We start from the raw sequence: 24,598 nt of genomic DNA on the forward strand, positions 1-24,598 counted from the left end.
ATAACGCTTTTTGGTAATTTTCATTTATCAAAACTTGCATTCAAACTGGCGGTAAACACAAATTAATGGTCAAATCCTTTTTCGGAGAAGCAGCTCCAAACATGAGTGTTAACTGGATGCCTAACAGTTCGTTGAATTTGTCATTTATCAGCAGTACACCGAGACCGACGGATGCTTCTATGCGCCCAAAGAGAAGATTCCTCCATGAATATTACGCTTGTTCAATTTAGTTTTGAATTTGCCTTAGTCCATGCAAGTTCTTTTCTCAATGTGCTCCGGAATTTGAGATCTCCTGCATGTAAACGTACTCGAATCGTGTTTTTGACAACGTTTAATTTCGATGTATCGTTGCACCCATTTATTTCTAATCGTCTTAGACTTCTTCAAATATTTTCCTGCAAATGCATGTGACATTTTTGGACCTTTAGGGTGTGTACATAAGAATACCGCTTCAAATCGTCTTTCACTCGCGGAGCTCAGTTTGCAAACACAAATTTTGCTTTCTCAATTACTCACTAAAAAAAAATAACATTAAAAAATTGCGGCTGTCGTAGTCGAATGGGTTGTTGTGTGACAATCATTCGGAAGTGGGCAGGTTCGAAACCCACTGTGCGCACGGAACCCTAATTGATAGAAAGAGTTTTTTTTCTAATTGACTCCTCTTCTAAGAGACTCCTCATAAAAAACCAGCGACCATTTGGAGGCGGCGTAGAAGTAAAAATGGTAATCGCGAAAACTGTCGCTAATATAAATTGAATGTGTGGGAGTAGAACTTAAAACTTATATCCGTCAACCCGTTGCTAAAATAATTGTGTTTGGAGTTTTGAAAATTACAAAATTAAGCATAGCATTGTCACGCACGCATACAAAGGCAATGCTTTCAGATAAAGTACGGGTATAAACACTGAGGCTGCAGTCCGGACCAGTTTCGCTTGCTGAAATCACATATGTATCTTATTTCTCGGCGCAGCGAACCAATTGATTCTCATAGGAATCAAAGTGAAAGTGGTTCTAGTGAGAAATATTGTATATTCAGTAACTCAGGTATTATGTTTTCCAAAGCGCTTCAATAAACTTTACAATTGCAACTTTTTCTTTGAGTGGGCTGCAAAGTACGCCGGGTATGAGCAAGTCACTACGAGGCACCTACAACTCAGCGATATTAGCATTGAATAGCAGCCATCCGAAATGCAATAACGAGTAATAAAATTATATAAATGCGCTGCAGAAATACTTGAGTGGAAAACGATTCTTAGCCCACATATTTTATGATTTTATGCATTTACTACACAAAGGCAAATGCTCACATACACACACATACACATGCATACACACATTGTAGCGCTCCTTTTATGGCCGATTGAACGCCGCGGCTACACAACATTTAATTAACATAAAAGAAAAGCAATTTAAACAACAACAAAATATTGCTGGCAAATGGCACACCATTCGAAGAGCAAAAAAAAAAAAAAAAATAACAAAATTATAAATACAAAATGTGCAATAAAAATTGTTGTTGCCTCCAGCCGAAAGAGGTACTGCACAAGTGGCCAATAACCGGCAATCAACAATTGGCAATCAGTAGTCAACAAACGTTAACAATTTTACGAGTTTAAAGATAACAACGCGAAATGCGAAAATTAATTAATTACAAAAATCTAATAACACACATACATACATACATATATACATATGTATATATGTATCTACATAACCAACTCCGAGTGTGAATTTGGCTACGAGTATTGTTGAAAATTACAGTAGCAATTTGAAATTACGTAATTAATGCGAAGCGATTGCCGCAATATGGACGAGAATATAAATTAAGTTTCACCCGAGCATGCATATGGACATGCATAGATTGGCCTGAAAGAGATATCCAAAAAATATTTATGCACATTGAAATGAAAAACAAAAAAAAATTTAAAAAATTAAAATGCTTTCAAATTTGTAATGTAGTAAATCGTCAAGCGATTGGTGTCGGGAAAAGGGTGTCGTCGATCAGTTCATTTAATGCTCCGCTGCGTATCCGCATTAGCAGACCAATACGAGTAATAAGAAGTAGTTGTTGCCTTTTAAAGCAAAAAACCAAAAACCAAAAAACAAATTAATTTAATTTATCTGATGAACTCAAATGGGTACAAATCGCATGCGATTAGCGAGAAATGATGGCAGCTTATGTGATAACCAACCCATAAGTGTGTATGTGTTTGTAATTAATTTGCAAATTTATAAATTTAGAAATGTTTATGTATGGGAATAAATGAGAAAAATAGAAACGCGCAAATTGCCAAATTTGCGGTGAATATTTTGACAATTAATTATGTAATATCATAGTTTGTTGATCGCCTTTAGTGGAGATTCATAATGACACAAAAATGCATGGATACATATAGGGTGTTTTTTAGGAGCTTGAGAAGTGAAAATGACAATACAAAACGGAAATATTTTTGAAATGCATTTTTTTTATTATTATCTGGTAGATATTTTAATGGCATTTATTTTTCTGAACCCGGCGTATGTCTACCGCGGCTACGAGTTAGGTGGTCCATTCGCTTAGTCCAATTTTTGACTACTTTTTAGAAATAAATCTGAATAATATCTTAATGAGCCCAATCAGCAAAAGAGTGACGTAAACGCTGGGCATTTGGCTCTATTTTAGAGGCACGTAAGCCAAGATCTTAACGTAAAATTTCCACGTAGTCGAAGGAGAAAGGCCAACCAGTTGAGAATGACGACGAATTGTTCCCTTGACTGTTGGTTCTACGTTACCGGACCCACCCGGATTTGTATCCGGCCAAGGTCCGCCACTCCAGCAGCACTCCTCGTACAAGTATGGGGCATACTTTTGCTAGTACAACAACAATAACAACGAATCGACATTTCGCCGTCTTCTTCATCACTTCTCCTTATGAACTTCGCGAGCTGATTTATTTTTTTCAAAGTAGCTTTCCACAATTTGGAAGCGTAATTCTGGCATTAAACGATTCATTATGACTTTCCAAACCTTACTGCACAGATTTGTCAACACAGTTTGCCATTCTCAGCCCTCAACCCATAGATATCGATATCTGTAGCGCTCATGCAGCAAAGAAAAATACCCGATACATGCACGCACGGAAAATTATTAATCTCGAACTTGTTATGAAATTTAAATACCTGGGGATAGAAATATCCAGTGACCGCGACATTATTAAGGAATTCAGAGATAGATGTATGCAGGGCGCAAGTATTGCAGGTTGCATTAGGTATGTTGTATGGTGGAACAAATATATGACCACTGAAAGCAAGACGCGTATATACAAGACTGTAATAAGACCAATCCTGACCTATGGAGCCGAAGCACGAGCTGAAAACGCAAAAACAAAACAGCTACTGCGTATAGCTGAAATGCAAGTTCTACGATCCATCGTAGGAAAAACACGTCTTGACAGCATTAGAAACGAGGTCATTCGTGACGAAACTGGCGTTAATGACGTAGTGAAGTTTATAAGAAAAAGAAGACGAGCTTAGAACGATCACGTTTCTAGAGCTAGTGACGACAGAATTATCCTAATAGCGAGGGACTATACACCACATGGAAAGCGCGGACCTGGAAGACCACCAAAGAGATGGCGCGCAAGCTGGATTTCGACATCAGTGGAAGGACAATAACATTTCGTCATTTTGAATTTTAATAATACTTTGTAATTTATAACTATGTAATTGTGTGAAGAAAAACAGGTGAAAACCTATAATAAAAGAATAAGAAGAAGAACTTGTAACCCTTTCGCCGATGTGAACCTTAGAAAGAGGAAAAGGAAGCACAAGTTTTAGCTCTCTTGGGACATCACCTTTTCGTTCGATCGAAAGTATTTTTTTTAATCCAAAGTAAGCCAGTGATTGTATTGCAGCTACATACTTACTGATAATATATCTCAAAAACCTCAATCGGTATAATAAATTCATGTAGAGTGTTTATGTCAATCTTCTCTTACGAATCGCGTTAAACTTATTACCGTTGTTCCAACAGAGAGAGAGGGAGAGAGATACAGTTTTATTCCGCTTCCCAACTTTTATTGGTTTCTATGAGAAGTTTTAGGCGCATTCGAGTGAAAGCAATAACAAAGTTATCGAGTGAGATTCACCGCTAGCGAGTATGGTTGTAAAGGGTATTCCAATAACAGGTCTTAACAGGCGCTATGAAAGATGATTAACGATTTTTCTATGGTCCGAATTGGATGGTATTAATCTGGACAACGTTTATTTTCAACAAAACAACGCTACGTGCCGCAAAAGCAACAAAACCATTGATATTTCACGGGAAAAGTTTCCGGACCGTGTTATCTCTCGAAGAGGTGATCACAATTGACAACCGAGATCTTCTGATTTAACATCTTGTGACTTTTTTCTTTAGGACCACGTGAAAGAGAAGGTCTACGCCAACAGCCCAGTGTCGATTCAAGACCTCAAAGATGGAATTCGTGCGGCTTTCGAGGACATAGGGCAGCCATTTTGCAATTCGGTTGGAAAATTTCATGAAAAGGATATTGTCCCGTGGTCGTGGTGGTCATTTGCCGGATATTATTTTCCACTATTAACGGCATACCTTCCTCTTTATAATGAAATAAACAACCGATCATTTACATTAAAAAATAACATTTTTCTTTGAACATCAAAAAAACCCTGTGTTTGGAAAACCCTCCATAAAACTGGCGTAACTCACTGGTATATTCAATGCTGCCAAATAAATATCTCTTCTGATATTAGCCCGCGTTAATACAGGGCAATTTTTGTTCCTCCCTATGCTGGAGCCATTGATATATGAAATTAACTTAAATTAAGACCTATATTATTAAAGGATAATGTAAATAGCAGGCGGCCGCCGTAGCAGCTGAATGGGTTGATGCGTGATTATCATTCGGTAGTGCACGGGCTCGAATCTTCGAGCATCAAATGGCAAAATGAGAGCACACGTTTTTTTCTATAGCCGTCGCCCCTCGGCAAGCAATGGCAAACCTCCGAGTGTATTTCTGCCATGAAAAATCTTCGCATAAAAATTCATCTGGAACCAGCATTTGTGTGAAAACATGAAGACACCCACCACAACTAGGCGGAAGAGCTGAACCAAATACGCAGTAATGGGTGTAAGCGCTAGTTATATGTATTATAGTTCCGGGGGGTAAAAATCTATTAAATTTGTATTTTTGCCTGGCTTGCATTTTCGCCTTTATCAAAAGAAGAACAAAATAAGAAAATTTACCGAATTTTCTCTTTGTTGACTTCCACGTTAACACCCTGAAACGAACAACTGAATGGATTAAACAAAAAATAGCAAAACACTTTTTAGGGTGGAATGACACTTTGGCAACGAGCATAAATTTTAAATTCTTTGATCGATACCTTACAGCTATCTACCGAGAAAATAATAATACATATATATATATATATAATGTAAACAATTGCCAGGAAATTTTATCATCATCAACATCAGTTCCTGTTTCTTCCACTGGAGCATAGGGCCTCAGTAAAACACCTCCATTTGCTTCTATTTTTTGCAAGAAGCTTGATTTCGTTCCAAGTTTTCCCTGACGTTTCAACTTCCTTCTGGACAATTCTCCCCCAAGATATGTTCGGAAATTTTATAATATAAATATAATAATATAATTACTGATAAATGGTTCCATTTTCCTATTGGGAATCCATGTAACCGCATGGTTAGAAGAAGTAGGTGCTGGTATCCATACATACATTCATTCATAAAACACACACCGAAAAAGTCGCATATCCGTGTATCTGCTATAAAGCCTTGCTTACCTTTGTTATACAACTTTGAAGTGCTTGAAGACGAAAATATTTTACACACCTCTAAATTTTGCATCGCAAAGTTTTGATCATTTTCGGCAGCGATTAGCATAAAATTTGCAAAATATGTTAATTCAATATGATAAAACTAACCGTACCGGTTTTGGCGTAGGAGTGTGTTTGTAAGTGACCCTCTTTTGGCTTGAAGCGGCATATAATAAATTTAAAAGAAATTACAATAAAAAGGTTGATGCAAAAAATAAAACCTAAATTAAAGAAAGCAAAAAAAATCCATTGCAAATATTTGCACATATATATAATATGTACATATGCATGTGTGTATATGCGACATTTCTTTCCATTTCTTGGTAAATATTTTCCCTCTTTTTGCTATTCCACGCCATTTAATTTTGTGTGCTATTTTAATTATTTTTTACGGCATTGCGAAAAGTCTTTCCCAACCTTTAAGTCGATTAGGTGTAAAAGACTTAAACAAAAAACTGCTAAAATATTCTAAACCAAGTGTAAATGAAATATAATCAACAACCTATTCACGCCATATTTGGCATTTGGCAAGCACAGGGTAGTGATTAATGTGCGGGTGGTTTGAAAAAGTCTCAAATGCTAGCTCGCATATAATTGGAAGTTAGAAAAAAACTTGAGCCACTTGAAATTAAAATTTTCTAAAAAGTATACTCTGATTTCCAGTAAAAATTTTGCCGACCTATGAATTTTATTTTTGTAAAATTTTTTTGTAAAATGTTTTTAGTACAATTTTTTTGTAAACTTTTTTTTTTACTCCAAATTTATTTAAATGGGTATTTTTTTTTAACAATAAGCTATTTTAATGATATCTTAATCTAAAAAGAAAGCAACTCGTTAAAGCTTTGAAAAAGTCACAAATAATAGCTCCCACATAATTGGAGGTTGGAGTTGGAGGGTGCAGGACAAGGTATTGAAGCAAACTCAAGGTCATTTGGAGGAAGGAAGGCTCGTGCTTTGAGATGATGCATTTTTTTTCCTTGTTCACTCCTGTCGGGAGCATAGGTCCTCGACAAGTCTTAGTCTTGCGTAGATTTCATTAATCTGGTTTTGATTTCTGACAGGATAGGTGATTAGCCTGCCGCTTATTTAGGGTGTGGTTTTTTTATCTTTTCTTAGAAGAAAAGATATCGTGATGATCCATAACCTGAAATATAGCAAAACTTGCATTTTTTGCACTTTTAGGTTAAAATATCTCAAAAACTTGCGGCTCTAGGGCAATTGAGAGTACAATTTTTGGAAAAGTACTCACCCGGTTTCTGGTAAAAATTTTGTCGGCCTACTTAATCGAAAATTTGTTTGAAAAATTTTTTGTGAAATTTGTTTGATTAATATTTTGTACTATTTTTTTAACACATTTTTTTTGCAACCATTTTTTTTACTCCAAAATTATTAAAACCTGTTTGTTTTTTAGCAATAAGCAACAATTTTAATAATATCTAAATCTAAAAAACAAGTGGGATTTTGAGAAGTTAGAGAAGATGATGTAAAGTTTGCTAAAATTTTTGTCGGCCTATGTAATCGACATTTTTTTTTGTAAATTTTTTGGTAACATTTTTTTAGTAAATTTTTTTTGTAAAAACTTTTTTTACTCCAAAATTATTAAAATCTGTTTTAAAAGTTTTTTTTAAATTTTGTATAAAATTTGTTTAGTAAAATTTTTTTTTAAAATTTTTTTAGTAAAAGTGTTTTGAAAAAACTTTTTTTACTCTAAAATTATTAAAATCTGTTTTTTTAACAATAAGCAATTTTAATAATATCTTAATCTAAGAAAAAGAGAGGGATCTTTAAAAGCTCGCGAAGCTGAAGTCGACACACAACTACACATGAGCCGACGTGTAGTGAGCATTTTTTTTGTTTTTTTAGGTTTGTATCATTATATTCTTTTTTGTGGTTTACTTTAAGGTTTTTTGTAGAGGTCTACCTCTGCTGAGTCGTGGTATAGAGGTGTTGTGCTGAAGAACATAGGTGGCAAGATTACTGACGTGGATTGATACTCTGTTAGCATATTTTTCACTGTATCTTTTTTTTTAATATTTTGCCGTAGGTATTCTGAGATAACTGCATATTACTTCAATTTTTATACGCCTTTGGACTTCCGCAATCATTCTCAGTGTTTTTGATTGAAATTTTCCAATAATGTCCGTATTCGTCTTAGCCGCTGAACCCCAAAGTTCAATGACACAAGTCCATATGGGCATAGTACGAGCTTGCTTTCCAACGACGATACTGATCTAGGGTCTATTAACCAGTATGGGGAAGTGAGCCGAGTTGTGCCACGTGGAATGTTTGTCTAAATGTGTGCCCAGGTATTTAACGGCATCAGCTTGTGGAAATTCCTCGACAGGACTTGCGTAGATTTAGTAAGATTTACTTGAATTTGCCATTTATTAAGCCACGTCTCCATAGTACGGATATATTCTTGTAAAAATTTTAGGGCTAGCAAAACGCTATGATTTGATGACATAAGAACAGTGTCGTCTACATATGTTATTATTATTATTAGTTGCTATTCGTCGTCTTTGGGCACATAGTGCCGAAACAAATGCTTTCCAATGTTGTCTACTCCTCGCTTTCGTCTTAATTTGGGTCCATGAGAGAGGTTTGGCAAATTCTACAAATTCTTCATTAATGTTACGTCGCCGAGGTCCTTTAGGGCGCGATCTTTGTGGGTTCCAGTCCAGTGCCATTCTGCTAATGTCAGTCGCTGTCTTGCGAAAGGTATGGCCAGTTTTATTTACGCTCTCGTATTTCAATGCCAATTGGTTTTTTTCTGCTTCGATTGAGGAGTTGTTCATTTAAAATCCAATTGTCGGGCCACCAGATTCGGAGATTTGTTCTTAGACATCGGCTCACAAATGTCGGCAGCTTCCGCGTTGCAGATACAGACACCAACCACATTTTACAGCCATATAGTAGGACGGATTTAATGTTCCCTCGACAGTCGGTTCTACGTAACCGGAACGACCCGGATTTGTACCCGCCAAGGACTGTCATTTCAGCAGCATTCGTATATGCATGGGGAAGGTTTATGCTGCTACAACAACAACAACGGTTTGAACATTCGATTTAAAAATTCTTTTTGAGGCTTGTAAAAGCTGCTTCGGCTCTGGTTCCCGCATCGATATGGTATTTTGCTCCACCGTTCAGGGTAAATTGGCTTCCTAGAAACTGTTTACACTATCAATGGGTTCCCATTATTATTATAGGTAAATTTAACCTTTTTTGTAGCAAGGTATTGGTTTCCATGGACTTAGTTTTCCCGACATTGATTCGCAGTCCATCGTTTTTGGCTTGGGAGCTTAGGTTATGAAGTTTGCTCTGCATGTGTCATTCCATGATAAGAGTGCGATGTCTCCGTCTTAGTTAAGGTCGTATAAATGCTCTATACTGATAGGAGTCCAGAGGATTCGTCTGTACATGTAGCTGCTTGAAAATCAGCAGTAAAAAATGTGTATAAAACTGGCTAAGTACAGTAACATTTGTATGTATACCTCATTTTCCACAGATGGCATAAAAGTGAAGAACAAAACTTCTTTACATTAAAATATAAAATTCACTTTTTCACGGTGTATCAACTTTTTGATCCACCTTTCGCGAGGCTTGTTAACCAATTACAGTCTCAGAGGCTCAGTCCTAAAGTGCAATAAAGTTCAAATCGACTGCAACATATACAAGTATAGACACATACATACATATGTATATGTATGTGTATGCACTCCCGCCTGCAAGCAAACGCTCGAAATGTGAAGTTGCAAACAAGAAGAGTTAAGTGTAAATACCCGCTCGTATGCCGCTTGAAGCGTGAGCAATTCATCAAATTTATTGCTTTCGAAAACTGCCAATTGACGGTTAAACAGTAAAATCGAAGCGAAACAATACGAGCAATTTCTGATTTTTTCCTATTTTTTTATTGCTTGTAATCAACACCTCGAAAGCACAATGGAACGTATGTGTGTATGTATGTGTAAATTTATATGCGCTTGTGTACTCGAATATGTATGAAGGTAGCAGTTAAGTGGAAACCTTTAAGTCAATAACTGTAGCAACTACCGCTTAACGGTCTGAGGCAGCAATAAATGCCAACACCTCCATTTACGTGCACACATACATATGCACATACGTGTATGTATATACACACAAACATGCGCTAAAATTTTCTTGCCACTGATGGCAAATTGTCTTACTGGCATAGTATTTTTGGTGTAAATACATAATTTTCGTGCATTAAAAAGGCATAAATGTACAAATAATTTGTAGGACTGAAGGGGCGTCTGCAAATGGTACAAACATGCAGTAAACATACAAACAAATTTTTATATGTATACGACATACCCTTTATAATTTTGGGTTCAAAGTGCTCAAGCCAACCCACTGCTTGTGGGGATACGTAAGTACTCGCATTCATAATAGTGCAAGTGTGTATGTGGCGACCATTGTCACTGCCACTGTTGCTACTAAGTATTTCTGCCTTTTTTCGTGTACTACTTTTTTTGTTGTTTTTTTGCCTTATTCTCAATTCTTCGCCGTCGAGAACTTTTTGACTCCAAGTGTTGTTTACTTAATAATTAAATTGATGTATGTGACTGATTGATGTTTGTGCAGCAATAGCAATAACAGCAACAAAGCGTTGCCAGCACGCTGTCGCATGCATGGCAGTTGAGAATACTGCAGCTCGTGTGTCGCACAACCATTGTTAGTGCCAATCAAGCGCTAAAATGACGCCCAACCCAATTTTTCGCAGTCAACAGGTTATGAGGTTTTTAAAAAAGGAAAAAAATTCACGATTTTGAAAACAATAAAATCATTAAAATTGCACTTTTAGTGCCTGAGATGTGTGGAAATTTTAATGGCAATAGCTTTGAATTTATTTAATATTTGTTGGCCTTAGTTCTCTAGTATTAGCTTTGATTTTCGAAACCTTTGTTATTTGCGAAATACTTAATTGCAAAGTTTAAGGTGAATCCGCTGATTGAGTAGAGCAGCGTAAGTTGAAAGTAGTATATTCGCACAAATGCACATAAAATACACTTGCAATTTAACTATTTATATAAAGCTTTGGACCGCAGCTTTATTAATGATTTCCAAGAATTATGTAATTCTTACAACTAAGTTAACAAATATGAGCGTAAAAGTTAACAGTGAGAGTCAACATGTAAATTGTTGTTATTGTTATGTAATAAAGAGAAATAGATCGGTTTAGATTATGTCATTAAATAAAAGATCAGTTAGTAAGGGTGTAAATTAAGAAACGTGAAGAAGAGATGTGTGAATACATATAAGTAGGGCAGGTGAGGAGAGAATTAGTAAGGAAATGTGTGATGTTGGTAGTTGGAGCATGGATAGGGACTACACGGTTAAATGTATACTTAAATGCTTCTTTTTGCTGCTAACATAGTTGTATGTGAATGTAGTTTATGTTAAGTGATATTCTATAAAAGAAAAATAGTAAAAAGTTAGCGTAGTAAAATCAGTTATATAATGTTTTTAAAGAGGAACATAATTGTTTTTGTTTTTTGTTTTTTTTTATTTTTTTAATTTCTACTCCAACAATATCATCAGAAATTTTAAATTTTTAAGTTCAACTTGGCATATTTTATAGAAAATAATCCTAATATTTTCACTTGCATTCCCAGAAAACGTGGCAAACACAAATATAGTCTGTCTCAACGGCTTAAAAATATTGGAATGAAAAGCTTCCGTATATGTTTGCATGACGTTACATTCAGTGGCTTTTTTTCTTTCCTTTTATTCTTCACCTTTCGTACGCTTTGCGCATTAAATTTTTCCATTACTGAAATTCTCAATTTTCTACAGCCCAGAGGTGTATTTAAATAATTCTCACATTAGCTGGATTCCTGGCATCTGAATGCATTTGTCCAAGTCCTCCATTGTCCAAGTAGGTGCTACCTTTACCCTCCACTTTGGGATCGATGGCAGAAAAGACTACGGTGTGTGAACCCTGTTTGGGAGTTTTGAATAGAAGTTTATTCATGAAAGTATGAAAGCGCATAAGTAGTGTCGCTATGCTCAAAGAGTTCGGCGTCGACAATATCTGAATGTGCGTCCAAGAGGTTGGTTTGCTGATGACGTGTAGCAAGAATGTGAACAAATTCGACTGGCTGTACGCAGTGCCCGGGTAGTAGTGTTTGATTCCGTTGATGTCTCTGGAATTTATGTATCTGAACATATTCACACACGACGATATGTTGACGACACGCGAATTTTTGCCCTTTTCACCAGCCGACTTCAGTTTGGGCATAAGCAAATGAGTGAGCAGAAAGGGACCCAAGTATAAAAAGGCTTTACACAATCAGAAGAATTTCTTACGTTTTTCTTTGAATACGTATCTGGACTTTAAAATTGTTCTCCACATTAGGACTCAGAAAAAATAATGTTTTACTCGCCATTCTAGACTGATTTAATAAATGGTACTAAAGAAGCGATAGGAAAAGCGGTTCATTTTCATCATCAATTCCTAGAGTTCTGAGCTGCTCCATAGGGCCACATGCATTTTATTATCTGATAAAAAAAATTTCTTAATGTGATTTTAAGGTACAAACTGCTACAAAAATTAGTTCTGAAAAGAGCTGCTGGAAATTTTGTAGTAATTAATCAATTTTAAATTTAAATGTTTACATGTAATAAATAAAAATATTCATAACTTTTTAGAAAGCACCGTAAATCAATTTTTAAAACTACGTACTACTTCATATATATTATATTCATATATATATAATTAGCCCTTACACCCTTTATTGGATGTTTGGTCGAGCTCCTCCTTCTATTTGTGGTGTGCGTCTTAATGTTTTACCACAACTACTACTGATACCATATATATAAAAATAACAATTTGGAGCCTCTAAAAAAATTAACAGAATAAATTACAAATTTCTCATATAATTACATACTTAAATCTATACATGATGTACCATTTGAAAGGCCAAATTCATACTCTGCGTTTAAATAAGAAATAGCCCTATTCTTGTAACTACCTCTCGTAGGCCTGTTTAATTATTATGGTATACTCAGGAATATAACAGATGCTGTAGCAGTTCCCAGTTCTGTTACTCCAAGTAGTTTTTCATTGGTAAAGCAGCAGGTCACTTCAAATGCTTTAGTTGTTGTCGGTTGAGAGCGCCAGTAATGGCTTTAACAGTTGAATAATATTCGTACTCCCAAATATCGTATAGTACAGATCCATAACTTTGTCACAATGAATAGTTATCTGATTTTATTTATTTTTTTCTTTTTGTTTGCTTTCCTGCAAATGGTATTTTTTCCATGCTTTAAAATTAATTTAACACGCAATATTTTTTTATGAATAATTTACCACATAGAACATAATTCACGCCAATCATTTTGTTTGAGTTCTTACGGCTCTGAATGGGTTCAACATTTATGAGTGTGGTTCTCTCTGTTAAGCGTAATCTGTAGTTAACACTTGATGGAAATACTGTAATACTCGTATAGAATGTTCATATAATATATAGGAGAGCACAAACTGTATCGAAGGCAATTTCTTAAGGGGAGAAACCGGTTTAGGAGGCCAAAATTTTGGTGTTTTTCGAGAATTTTTTGAACAAAGAAGGAATAATCAGAAATTGTTTAAGTTTAGAGGATATTTTATTTATATTTTTAGGTACACTTTTAAATTTTCTTGAAGCTATTGCCACGGGAGATAGTGGCGTTAGAGCGTGCTGTTCATGGACGATCGCCATCTGAGTGTCTTGCTGGTGGGAATTCCTGAAGTTGCAATTTTTCTCTGAAATCAACAGGAATTTGTTTTTTATTAAAAACATATTTCCTAAGAATATGAACCTAATTGTGGTAATCCCAGAATTAGGTTCATATAGATTAGAATTGAATAAAGAAAAAATCCCGAAACATTTTAGAACGATTGGTCGATAACTTTTTAAGCTAGAACTCCCACCATTTGAAAATAAGTAGTTTCGAGAAAAACGTCGTTCTGACTAACGCGCGCTACGGTGCGGAACCGACGGGCAGTCACTTAAGTGCTCATAAAATCGGGAATAATGCGAATTTCGCTTTAAAATTTTTACCACATATTCTTGAGTATTTATTTATGCAATAAAAAAATCGATTTTTTGATCGATCTAAACCGGTTTCCCCCCTTAAAGAAATAGTAGTTATTTACGACTTTATAAAATTTTGCGTAATGAATCGTTATGGGCTTGATTTTAACGTTTTACTTGGTTTATTGTTTTGCGAGTACTTAAAGTTCTGGTTTTTTGCATTTATCATTATAGGTACTCATGTGCATAAATATGTAAATATGCATATTAAATAAGGCCAGATTGCCACTTCTGCAATATTTCAACTTCCCTTTCACATGCACACATACACATACTAGTGGGTGATGTAAGTTGTCAAAACCATTTCAATTAGCAATTCAAAATTAACTTTCATGCATTCCAAATGGCTTGAATGTAGAATTGAGAATGGAGTTACTTACTTCATGTACATAGTATGTATGTATGTATGTAGCTATACATGTAAATTTGAGCTACTTTTTATTGTTTTGTTATTGGTATTATTATTGTAATAATCTTGCATGGTGTTTTTGCTTGCTCTTCTAGTTGTAGCATAACGACTGCAGCAGCCCTGTCAGCGGTGGTGACAACTGCCACTGCAACATCTACAATAACATCGACATCAGCTGTTTCCACAATACAACAAGACAGCGTTGCAGCCAAGGCGCCAGAGCCAACGTCAACAATACTAATCCCCACAGACCAGTGTCCACCAACCATCAACAACATAATTGGATTGAATAAGGAGTCGAATAATAACACGAACGCCAGCATTGAGTGCAGCAAAAACAATAGCAACAAAAGTGGCAACAGCAGCAGCGGTGTCAGCGATTTGAATAGTTGCAGTAGTGGCAGCAACATGAATAGCACCAGCAATAACAGCAGCATCAACGATGACAGCAACAAAACGAATGGGGATAGTTGTGGTGCTAGTATTGGTGGAGGTGGTGGCGTTTGCAACTACACCAGCAGTGATAGTAGTAGCATCAGCAGTAATGCAATCGTCAATAGTGTCACGAACAGCAGCACCGGCAACAATATTTGCAACAACAATAAATATGAAAATAACAGCGTAGCAACAATACAAAGTGGCATGCGAATACCCGCAGCAGTCACCGCTGCAGGAACAACCTCAGCTGTGACAACAACAACAATGGCGGCGGTTGCAAATGCTGCTATGGCAGCGAACGACCATTTTCTCATCTATCCAAAGCAGCAACAACAGCTACTGCAGAAACAACATCAACAACAACAGCAACACTTACAAGCACAACATCAATATAATCAACAACAGCTGCTACAACAACAACAACAACAACAACAACAACAACACTTTGAGGGCGTATTGAAGACGTTCGAACGTAGCGAACAGCCAAGTATCGACATGAATTTTGCGAGCTTTAGCGGTGGCGGTGCTGTTGGCGCTGGTGGTGTCTTAGCTGCCGCCAGCGTTGCTGTGGGTGGAGGCGTGCTCAACAATTTGGAGAGCGAATATAGCGCTATGGTCGCATCAGTGTACGAGCATGAAACTGCCAAGTGAGTGTCACTTTTTGTCCTTAAATGCTGTGGTTCTTTAATGAATTTTGTGTTATATAAAGGGTGATCAATTTAGAGGTATCGGATTTGAAATTGAAATAAGACTACCAAACTCAAATTGATTGGGCAATCTTTATTATTTTTGCATATAGTACTTCTTAGTTTTTAAAGACAATCCCTTTCAAATGTTGGCCGAAACTGCACTGTAATTCGGCCATCCGTAAACACCAATTTTGAATGACTCGCTGAAGTACTTCGGTCGGTATTCCGTGCATAACTTTAGTAATGTTCGCTTCCAATGACTCTATTGGAAAAAGTGACTCCAATCTGATCACCCGTTTTTCTATTTACACATATATTTTGAATCTATGCATAACCCATTTTTGAAGAATCTATCCGTATGCCTACTCTACTTTGCGCCCCTCGGAGACAAATCTCCGATTATCTGCCTTGCAAAAGATTTTCGTAAAACCATCTGCCGTAAAACTGTATGCCACTCCATTTATAGAACAAAAACTAGACACCCGCCACAAATTAAAGTAAAAAGCTTTGATCTAAGTAACTTTTGTGGATGTATGGACCGTACTTTTACAATAATCCTTAAGTGAATCTCTAATTTTATAGCCAGAGAAACTATTTTACGCCCCTCTTCAACTCTCAATGGAGCTTTCCTTGTCTTTCAAAGACTATGCGGCTAACTAAATAAAACTATTTGCTATTTTTAAAGCAAGTATTTTCTATGTGATTCTGAATTCCACATATTTATGGAACTATACGCTTATTTGGTATTTTTAGTATTTTGTTTTTTGTACCACTAGAAGTTTTGATACTCCAAATATTTTCGTGTTCTTTGCCTAAATTTGCCGCCAACGTCAATCAAAATGTTGTAATAAAACCGAAACCATTTCTCAATTCTACAACAACAACTACATATGTACATATGCACAACAACAACAACAATAAACGCAATGCGTGCCAATTGCTAATTACAAGCTGGTTGGTGTTTGCCTCTTTAGGCTTCGCATGCGCTCAAAATGCAGCAAAACGAATTCGTTCATAATTCCGCACAATTTCACAAATTATTCACAGTTACACAAATCCAAGCAAGCACGCAAGCACTTTGCTCGAATTGCGATTAAAATGGATGGTGTATTTCATGAGGAGATTACCTTAAATGTGAATCCATAAATAGAAGCAAAATTTATGTTTCGAGTATTTTAGGCGCTTCGCCTTTTGCCCAGTGAAGCACAGAAAAATCAGTTGAAATATGAAGGTATGCATTCCAAACATGCACATCAATGTTTATTCCACACAAATCGATTAAGAAGTTGTACAGTTGTGGATAAAATAATAGTAGGGCACGCTGATGAAGCACAGAACAGCAAATACAGGGTGTGATTGAAAAGTAATGAGCCTTATTTTTTTAAGCAGTTTTATTAAACCTTTTGGCTTTTACAACTAATACTCTTCAAAATAGGACTCTTGAGCGTCAATACACCGATGGTAGTGGTCCTTCCACTGCAGGAAACATTTTTTAAACTCATCCGCCGGAATCGCGTTCAATTCGGCCGTCACAGTTTTTTGGATCGCCTCGATGGAGTCGAAACGCCTCCCCTTCAGCTTTCTTTTCAGGGGCGGGAACAAGAAGAAGTCCGGAGGGGACAGGTCTGGGCTGTAGGGAGGGTGGGGAACCACCGGAACCCCCATCTTGGCCAATGCAGAGGCGCAGAGGAAGGCGGTGTGCGCCGGCGCATTGTCGTGATGAAGGGTTCAATTGTTGACGAGGTCGGGCCGAACCCGGGCGACGCGGTTTTTCAGCCGAGGGAGCACTTCTTTGTAAAATGCCGCATTTACAGTGCTTCTTCCTCCTTGTGGACGATGCCTCAAGAGTCGAAAAAGATGACGATCGCTTCTTTTCGCCACCTCAAAATCCTAACACACTTTTAAAACAGCTTTCACGCGCGGAGCGATGTTGACTGCACCGCTGTTACCAGCGAACTGGGACCGGTTTCAAGGGGAAGGGGAAGGTCCGACGATCATTTTCCCCCACCAGCCGATTCGGTTGATCGCTTGGCAGACGCTCCGCGCGGGAAGGCTCATTACTTTTCAATCAAACCCTGTACACTGGCGAGTTTAATTAGATACGTGGTGATTTCTTCTCACTATTTAAGTTAGCCTTAGGTTATGATGGCAGTTGATCTGTTCGACCAACTCAATTAGATCTTACAGGTAGTGATACCACTGTGCGACACCTGTACCTGATTTATTCATCTTCATGAAACCATTTCGTGGCTCTTATGAAGCGCAGCTCTTGAGAACCTAATCAGTTTCTTTGTCTTTTGCTTGTTTATTTGCGGTCATAGTAGCCTAGCTGTTACACATGTGTCTTCATCCATCCACGCACTATTCACCTCTTGGTTAATGTTATTTTTAATTATTAATTTGCTCGTAATGGTACTTCTATCACTGAGCAGTTGATTAACAGTACCTCTCCTGGCTAGCTCATCGGCTTTACAATTTCCCTCAATATCTCTGTGACCCGCAACTCAAATAAGGCTAACCTTGAATACGACACTAATATCATTTAGAGCTGCCCGGCATTCCAGGGTAACCTTTGATCTTAGTATAGTCGCATTCATTGATACCTATCCACTTCCTTTATAGCTAGTACTTCTGCCTGATAGACGCTGCAGTTGTTTGGTAGTCGAACGAATAGTTCAAGTCCTAGATCCTTCGAAAATACTCCATAGCCAATCTTATCGTCTAGCTTGGAAACATCTGTATACATTTAACTCCCCCCTTCTCCATAGCTTTGGTTTCTGACACACTCTTCTTGACGGTATGCTCATCTTGAAGAGTCTGTTGAAGGTGAGTCTGGGAATAGAATAGTATATTTCTTGTTTGTGACTACTCAGAGTGTGCAAAATAGAAGCGTGGCCAAACCACTGGTCTTTCTAATATATAATGCCATACTTGTAAGTATAAGCTCCGAGGCGGCGGCCTCGAGCTTTCTTACGATATTTAGTGCCGACAAATTGGTTGGCACTTCCAGCGCTTTGTTTGAGGTAGTCCTTTAAGCACCAGAGATGCATAAAAAAGCTTTTCTTTGGGCCTTACTCATGATTTTAGTGTAACACGCCCTTTGAGCAGATGGCCACCATCTAAGTATTCCATATGTGTATTAAAATTGGCCTAACTACAGAAGTATAGAGCCAATGTGTAACACGAGGTGTTAACCTCCATTTTAATACCGACCGCTTTTTTGCAAGTATATAATGCAACGTTGGCCATCTTTAGTCTTTTCTTAATATTAGGTTTCCCCGTGAGTTTCCTATCTAATATGAGACATTCACTCTCAAAGGAACCTCCACAACCTTAAAAACCAGCAGGGAGATTATAGGAAGCCTATGTTCCTTAATAAAGAGAATTATTTCAGTTTTTGCGGGGCTTATACCGAGTCACCTACTCTCAGCCCAGCTTTACAGGAATTTTTTCTTTTCAAACTGGGGGTGTTCACGAATTTTTTCCTTCAGCTGGTCTAAAAGGTTACAATAATGTTCAGGATTTATTGTTTTTTCTCCTTTTACATCGCAAAAAACTGATGCTACCACCTTCTTGGCCGATTTCTGGACACGAACTCGTTTCGGAGCCGAAGAACAAGATTCAAACCACTCTTTAGTCTTTTGTTTTTATTTAGGATCATGGTGATAGACCCAAGTCGTATTCATAGTGATGAATCGATGCATGAAATCCACTTATCCTCCCGAAAACGCTCTAAATATTTCGAGAGCGAGAATGGAGAGTAAAGATTCAAGGCCATGCAACGTTTTGGGCATTTTTGTTCCGCGAGAGAGAAAAAAGATATTTATAACGTAATGGAAAAGGAGAGAGAGAGCTATACCTTGTATATTTTATAGTAATTTACTATCATAAATCCACCCATTTTCGATTGATTATTTGTTGTTGACTGTCTGATATTTGACAGTTTATATTTTGTATTATTTTATTAAGGGCATCAATCACAACGCTCTGTTTAAATATCGGCTTATTTAAGGTTTTTCGCAATGTTAATCCTTTTTTTCCTCGATAATTGGTAAATTAAGAATTTTTTAACTAATTTACCTTTAAATACTACGGAAAAGAAACAAATTTGTCTCTGAAGCAAATTTTATTTCAACGTCGCTGCAGATTTCATTTGAAGAATGTTTAGGAATTAACGTAGTTAGGACCTCCGCACACGAGTCGTATCGTCAGTGGCTTGCCCGCACACAATGCAACTATCTATCGTAGAAGTACGAGTTGTCAATATTTCGAGTAATGAAGGTGGATTTATTTGTAAATTTTGTCTATTTGTATTCTTTGCAAATGTTGTGAATTTATTTAGATATATATTCTTTGTCTCTCTCTCTCTCGTTCTCTCTTGGGGCTCTCCCTCTTTCTTTATCTGCCTTCAAAGTTTCACTTCTGTTATGTGTAAGTTTACCGAAGTCACTTAAATGAAACACTTTTTATACAGTTCCATAATTAATTCCTCCTATTACTAGGAGTTGCCGAGTTATGATGTTACAAGTTGCCAGTCTGCCGAGAAGTGATCTTAAAAACAAATTCAATAAATCAGCTAACCAAATCAACGAAACAATATTCTTTTTAATTTTCTATACTGCACTACCTACTCTAGCTTAATGCTACCCTATCTTCCGTCGTCGCTACGCTTTTATCATTGCTGCAGCCAACGCCTCCGCTTCTGCCGCAGGTGTTTGTTGCAATTCAATATTGCACAACAGACTTATGTTCAGCATCTTCTATGAGAAAGGAATGTTTGGACATCTGCGCTTTTTGTTGATGCAACACAAAAACAGGTGCGGTTTCTATCACTTTAAATTTAGTTGGAAAAACAAGTGTTAGCTTCCTCTGGAATTTGCAAGCTTTCGTGGATGAACACGTTGACGGTGTTAACTTGTACTACGCTATACGCATTTTTTTACATTTGCGAGTGCGGTACCCATTATGCACACAGTTTCTTCCCAATATTTTAATCAAAATATTGCTTACACTGCTCAATGAGATGCCTAGGGCTTCTACTACATCTCTTTCAGTCATTAGACGATTTTTCTATTCGATATTCTGTATTTTTTACTAAGACTTCTGGTGTCGTAGCTGTTTTTGGACGTCCTTGACGTGGATCGTCTCCAAGGCTTGTACGACCACTTTTAAATTCAGCAACCTATTTTTGATGGCGAAAAGTCCGTATATAATGTTCATAAATTTCCTTTCCTTTTAAACCTTCAAAAAATCAAAATTTCATCACTGCACGGTACCTAATTTTACTTGTATTGTAGGAAATACTGATATGTCGAAACTAAATGGCTTCTAATCAAAGAATGAATGCACAGCAATTCCGACAAAATTTACGTCAGTTTTGATAAACAATTTCGTGTCAAAAACTAGAACAGTGTTATAGGCACTACTATTTTGTTCACCGCCACTGTGAGTACGCATGCACTTGTGTGTGTTTATAGCCATATTTGTGTATTGCCGCGTGCAATTGTTTTACCTTTTTTATGGCTTGAATTACTTGGGGTAACAAAAAATTGTAGAAAGGCTAACTGCACTACATTAACTTCTCGGCTTAGCCTTTTTTCTGTAGCTTTGTTTGCTTTGTTCGCGATCCTATTACCATTTTCGTCTAATTGTCGACAAGCTGGCATTTGTGTATTGCTTTTCAATTAGTAGCTACTTGTAAGACAACTTCTTTTTGTGTACTTAAGTGCTTATAAGTACATAAGTATATTTTTTGCACTTCTAAGTGATTGGCTATGCGAGTATTGAATCCGCGCCAGGAATTGGTATTTGAATTTTCGAATGTAATAAAAATTCTTTTCACGGTTGAGTGAATGGCGCCAAGACTGTGCGGCATGTGAAGGTTGCATTATTATGCATTAGCCTGTACTTAGTACTGCGTGCGCGGTATGTATGGAATCGCAAATTTTTAATTATTAAAGTTTTTAAACTCGATTGAAAATTTATTGATTACGAGTAAAAACACCTTTCAGCAGTGATTCGCGCATGCAGTTTTATGTGTGAACTAAATTTCGATTCTCTAAGTTTCTGTAAGCTGAGCAAAGTGCAAATACACGAGTGAGATGCGTTAAGCAAAGGGAAAGAGAAAAGCAGAGAGCGTGGATAGTGATTGTGAAAGAGAGTTAGGCAGGGTTTTAAAGGGACTTCTAACAAAAAAATCAGTTTTTTATTTTATAGTCTCACAATGTACTCAATTAGGAACGGAAAAATGGTACACGTTAGCCCTCCTTGCATTTGGAATTTAATTCGGCTATAAATAAAATGCGAATGAAAATTTTTTTATCATTGAAAACAGCAGACGTTGCCATTATGGTAAGCGTGGAACACAATTTCATTTAAATGACTTCCATGACAGGTTTAGCAGCAGCCGATTTTCTGTCAATTCAGTTCAAGTTTTTAGTGCATTTTCACTAGCGTCTGAATGGCAACTTCGATTTCTTGTTCAACTCTTTCATCATCTCTGGATGGTTGGCGATAGATCGATAACAGCGCCCCATAAAAATAGCTTAATACAATCAAATCGCAGCTTCCAAGCGACCAATTGACATTATCTTTTCGGCTGATTATTCGATTTTCGAAGACACTGCGCAAATCAAACGTCAACTATGTCACACTCTTTAATTGGGAGAAGCAACAAACCTACGCTGTGTAAAATACAGACGTGTGTTCACAAGTAAGATAGATCACCAGTTTGCCCCATTTACAGAATACAGAGGTGTGGCCAGCATCAGATCGTTAATCTGCTGTCAGGGATTTAGAAGGAATCAGCTGATTTGCTGTGAAATGAGTGAGCAGAATTTTGCTGTCGAGTCCACGGTTACGTGGCGGTTGAAGCTACTCTCACAATTTTGCTTCGGATGGCTAAACCTGGTAATCTATCATCCTTGCAACAAATCAGTTGGCATGGCGCAGTAGTGTTCGATCTTGACTATAACGCTCTTGCTTATTTTAGAAAAAATGCTTCAATGATGACACCCGATCAAAACAAAGTCCAAATAGCCGTTGTTGAAATGGTTGAAGTGCCCGTCTGGCACTCCTTAAGTAGCACTAAAGCGCCTATTCTTGCAATACATAGCCAATTTATTTTTCTTCAGCCCTCTTTAGATTTTCACTTCATTCTAATTCATCATTTTTGTTGTTTTGTATCGCGTATTCTGCGGAACCCTACGTTCATTTTACTAAGTAGTAGTACTTCATCATTTTAACTTTCAGCGGTGAAGTGGTTCAAAGAGGCGAGAATGCTGGCTATTTGTTTGATGTAGAGAAGTATTTTGCTTTGACCTGGCTCATGGCCAAACCCTGGCTTCGCTTTTTAATTAAATTTAGAAAAAAACTAACGATGCGGTGGCTGAGGGCCCCCATCAATACTAGACGTAATACTTGAGAAAAAAAAAAAATAGATTACACATATAAAGAGACTTTCAAAATATAGATTCTTGCAGTTTTCGCTATTTTTATTCAAAATAAGGCTTTTAAGAATTATATGGGAAAAATTACATAATTTAAATGCTCACCGTGGGCACGTCTACAGGTAAAATTCACCAACATTGTTGAGAACGTCGAGATATCGGATATCGATGTTGAAGGTCGTTTAGCAACTCTTGCGCTACAGCAACCAGTCTGCCAGTCCTTTTTCTATTCTTCAAAGAACCAGTTTGATGAAACCAGTTTCACGAACCTTTGTCAACTCATTCGGTCGATTATTTCCACCAAAAAATTACGAATTTTGCGTTATGTTGTTCTTAAAGACCCACCATTTTTATAAGTTTCAGTAATTTTAAGCCGATTTGCTGCCGTTTCAAATTGCAGATCTGCCTGGTGAACAAATGCCAAAGATGGCATAATATGATAATACCATCTGGTGGTACCGTCTAGGAATTATTCACTCCTGACTTCTAGGCGTCACTATTGAAAGCCCCTTTAGTTTGTATATCGACAAATTTTTGAAAAAAAAAATCTAAAATTTCAATTATAACACATTTTAATTTATTTAAAATTTAAATGTTTATTTGATATTAATTTACAAAATAAATTTTTATTTAATAATATATTAAAAAAAAACTTTGCTCAGAAATAATTTTATTGAAATTTCAACTAAACTTTTTCTGTTTTCTTTTTACATTACAGCAGCGACTGCGCTTCGGTCGCCTCGGATTTGACGCGCATGTACGTGAGTGACGAAGAGGATAAAAATGAATTCCCTGTCACGCATTTCAATTGAAGATGACGACGCAACACTTCCACTTACAGATGCACGCACTCAAAATATACATGAATATACACATATATGAATAATTATAGAGAATACAAAAAAAAAAAAAAATATGGAAAGTTTACATATCTATTTATGTAAATTATAAGAATGTAAAAATTAGGAAATTTCTCCTACAAATGGCCTTTACACAGTATAGAATGTGATTTTGAAAAGGGAACAATTTTATATTAATGAGTTTTGAGAAAATGAGAAATATTTACAAGACACTGATATTTCGACAGATCTACGTGCATGTGGCTGATATACCATATAAATAAATTCACGCGATGTGTCGTTGGCAAAAAGCCAATATGAAAATGTTAATGAATTGTGGTCGAAAAGGTAAAAAGTAAAATTTATTAAAAGCAACTTTAATTTTAGTAAAAATAGTAAAAAAGTCATCTGTACTTCCAAAGTAATTACACTTTTTGTGTTGGATCTGTAGGCCACTAGATCTGCTGGTGTGTGTTGATTGTTTCAAGTGTTGAAAGCCAGGAAAGTATTTAGCACTTGTTTTAATTTTTTTAATATTTTGTTGAGTTGTAAGGTCAGTTAGTTCTTGTATACTTTCAGGATAAAAATTTATTTATTTTTTCTTGCTAAAAAGAACTCAAATGTTCGGTATTTGCAGAAGTAAGCGCTCTGTTGTAGATGAAAGTCAATGAGTTATTTAATTAAAATATTAAAGCACATGTGTCTCTGTGATGTGGTTCGAGTAGTAGATACTTCTGTGATCAAATATATTTTATTGATAAACTTTCCAATCCCTATACATTCTTACACATCTATTTCGTTCCCTTAAAGTTGTTACTTCTCAGTTATTCAACTATATTTCCTTAAATGGTTT

At 36.6% G+C, this 24,598-nt stretch overlaps 1 protein-coding gene across 2 annotated transcripts in view; it reads left to right on the plus strand.

The window, feature by feature from the left end:
- Positions 1–24,075, plus strand: part of LOC128864548 (protein timeless) — a 67,581-nt gene extending 43,506 nt beyond the window's left edge. For both annotated transcript variants that reach the window (XM_054104254.1, XM_054104255.1), the window contains exons 17-18: positions 14,427–15,416; positions 23,625–24,075. In XM_054104254.1, the coding sequence (XP_053960229.1) occupies positions 14,427–15,416; positions 23,625–23,718 (1,084 nt within the window). In that variant the 3' untranslated portion in view covers positions 23,719–24,075. The remainder of the gene's footprint in view (positions 1–14,426; positions 15,417–23,624) is intronic.
- The last annotated feature ends 523 nt before the right edge of the window (positions 24,076–24,598 follow it).

This window comes from Anastrepha ludens, chromosome 5 (genome assembly GCF_028408465.1).
Source record: "Anastrepha ludens isolate Willacy chromosome 5, idAnaLude1.1, whole genome shotgun sequence".
Classification (NCBI taxonomy): Eukaryota; Metazoa; Arthropoda; class Insecta; order Diptera; family Tephritidae; genus Anastrepha; species Anastrepha ludens.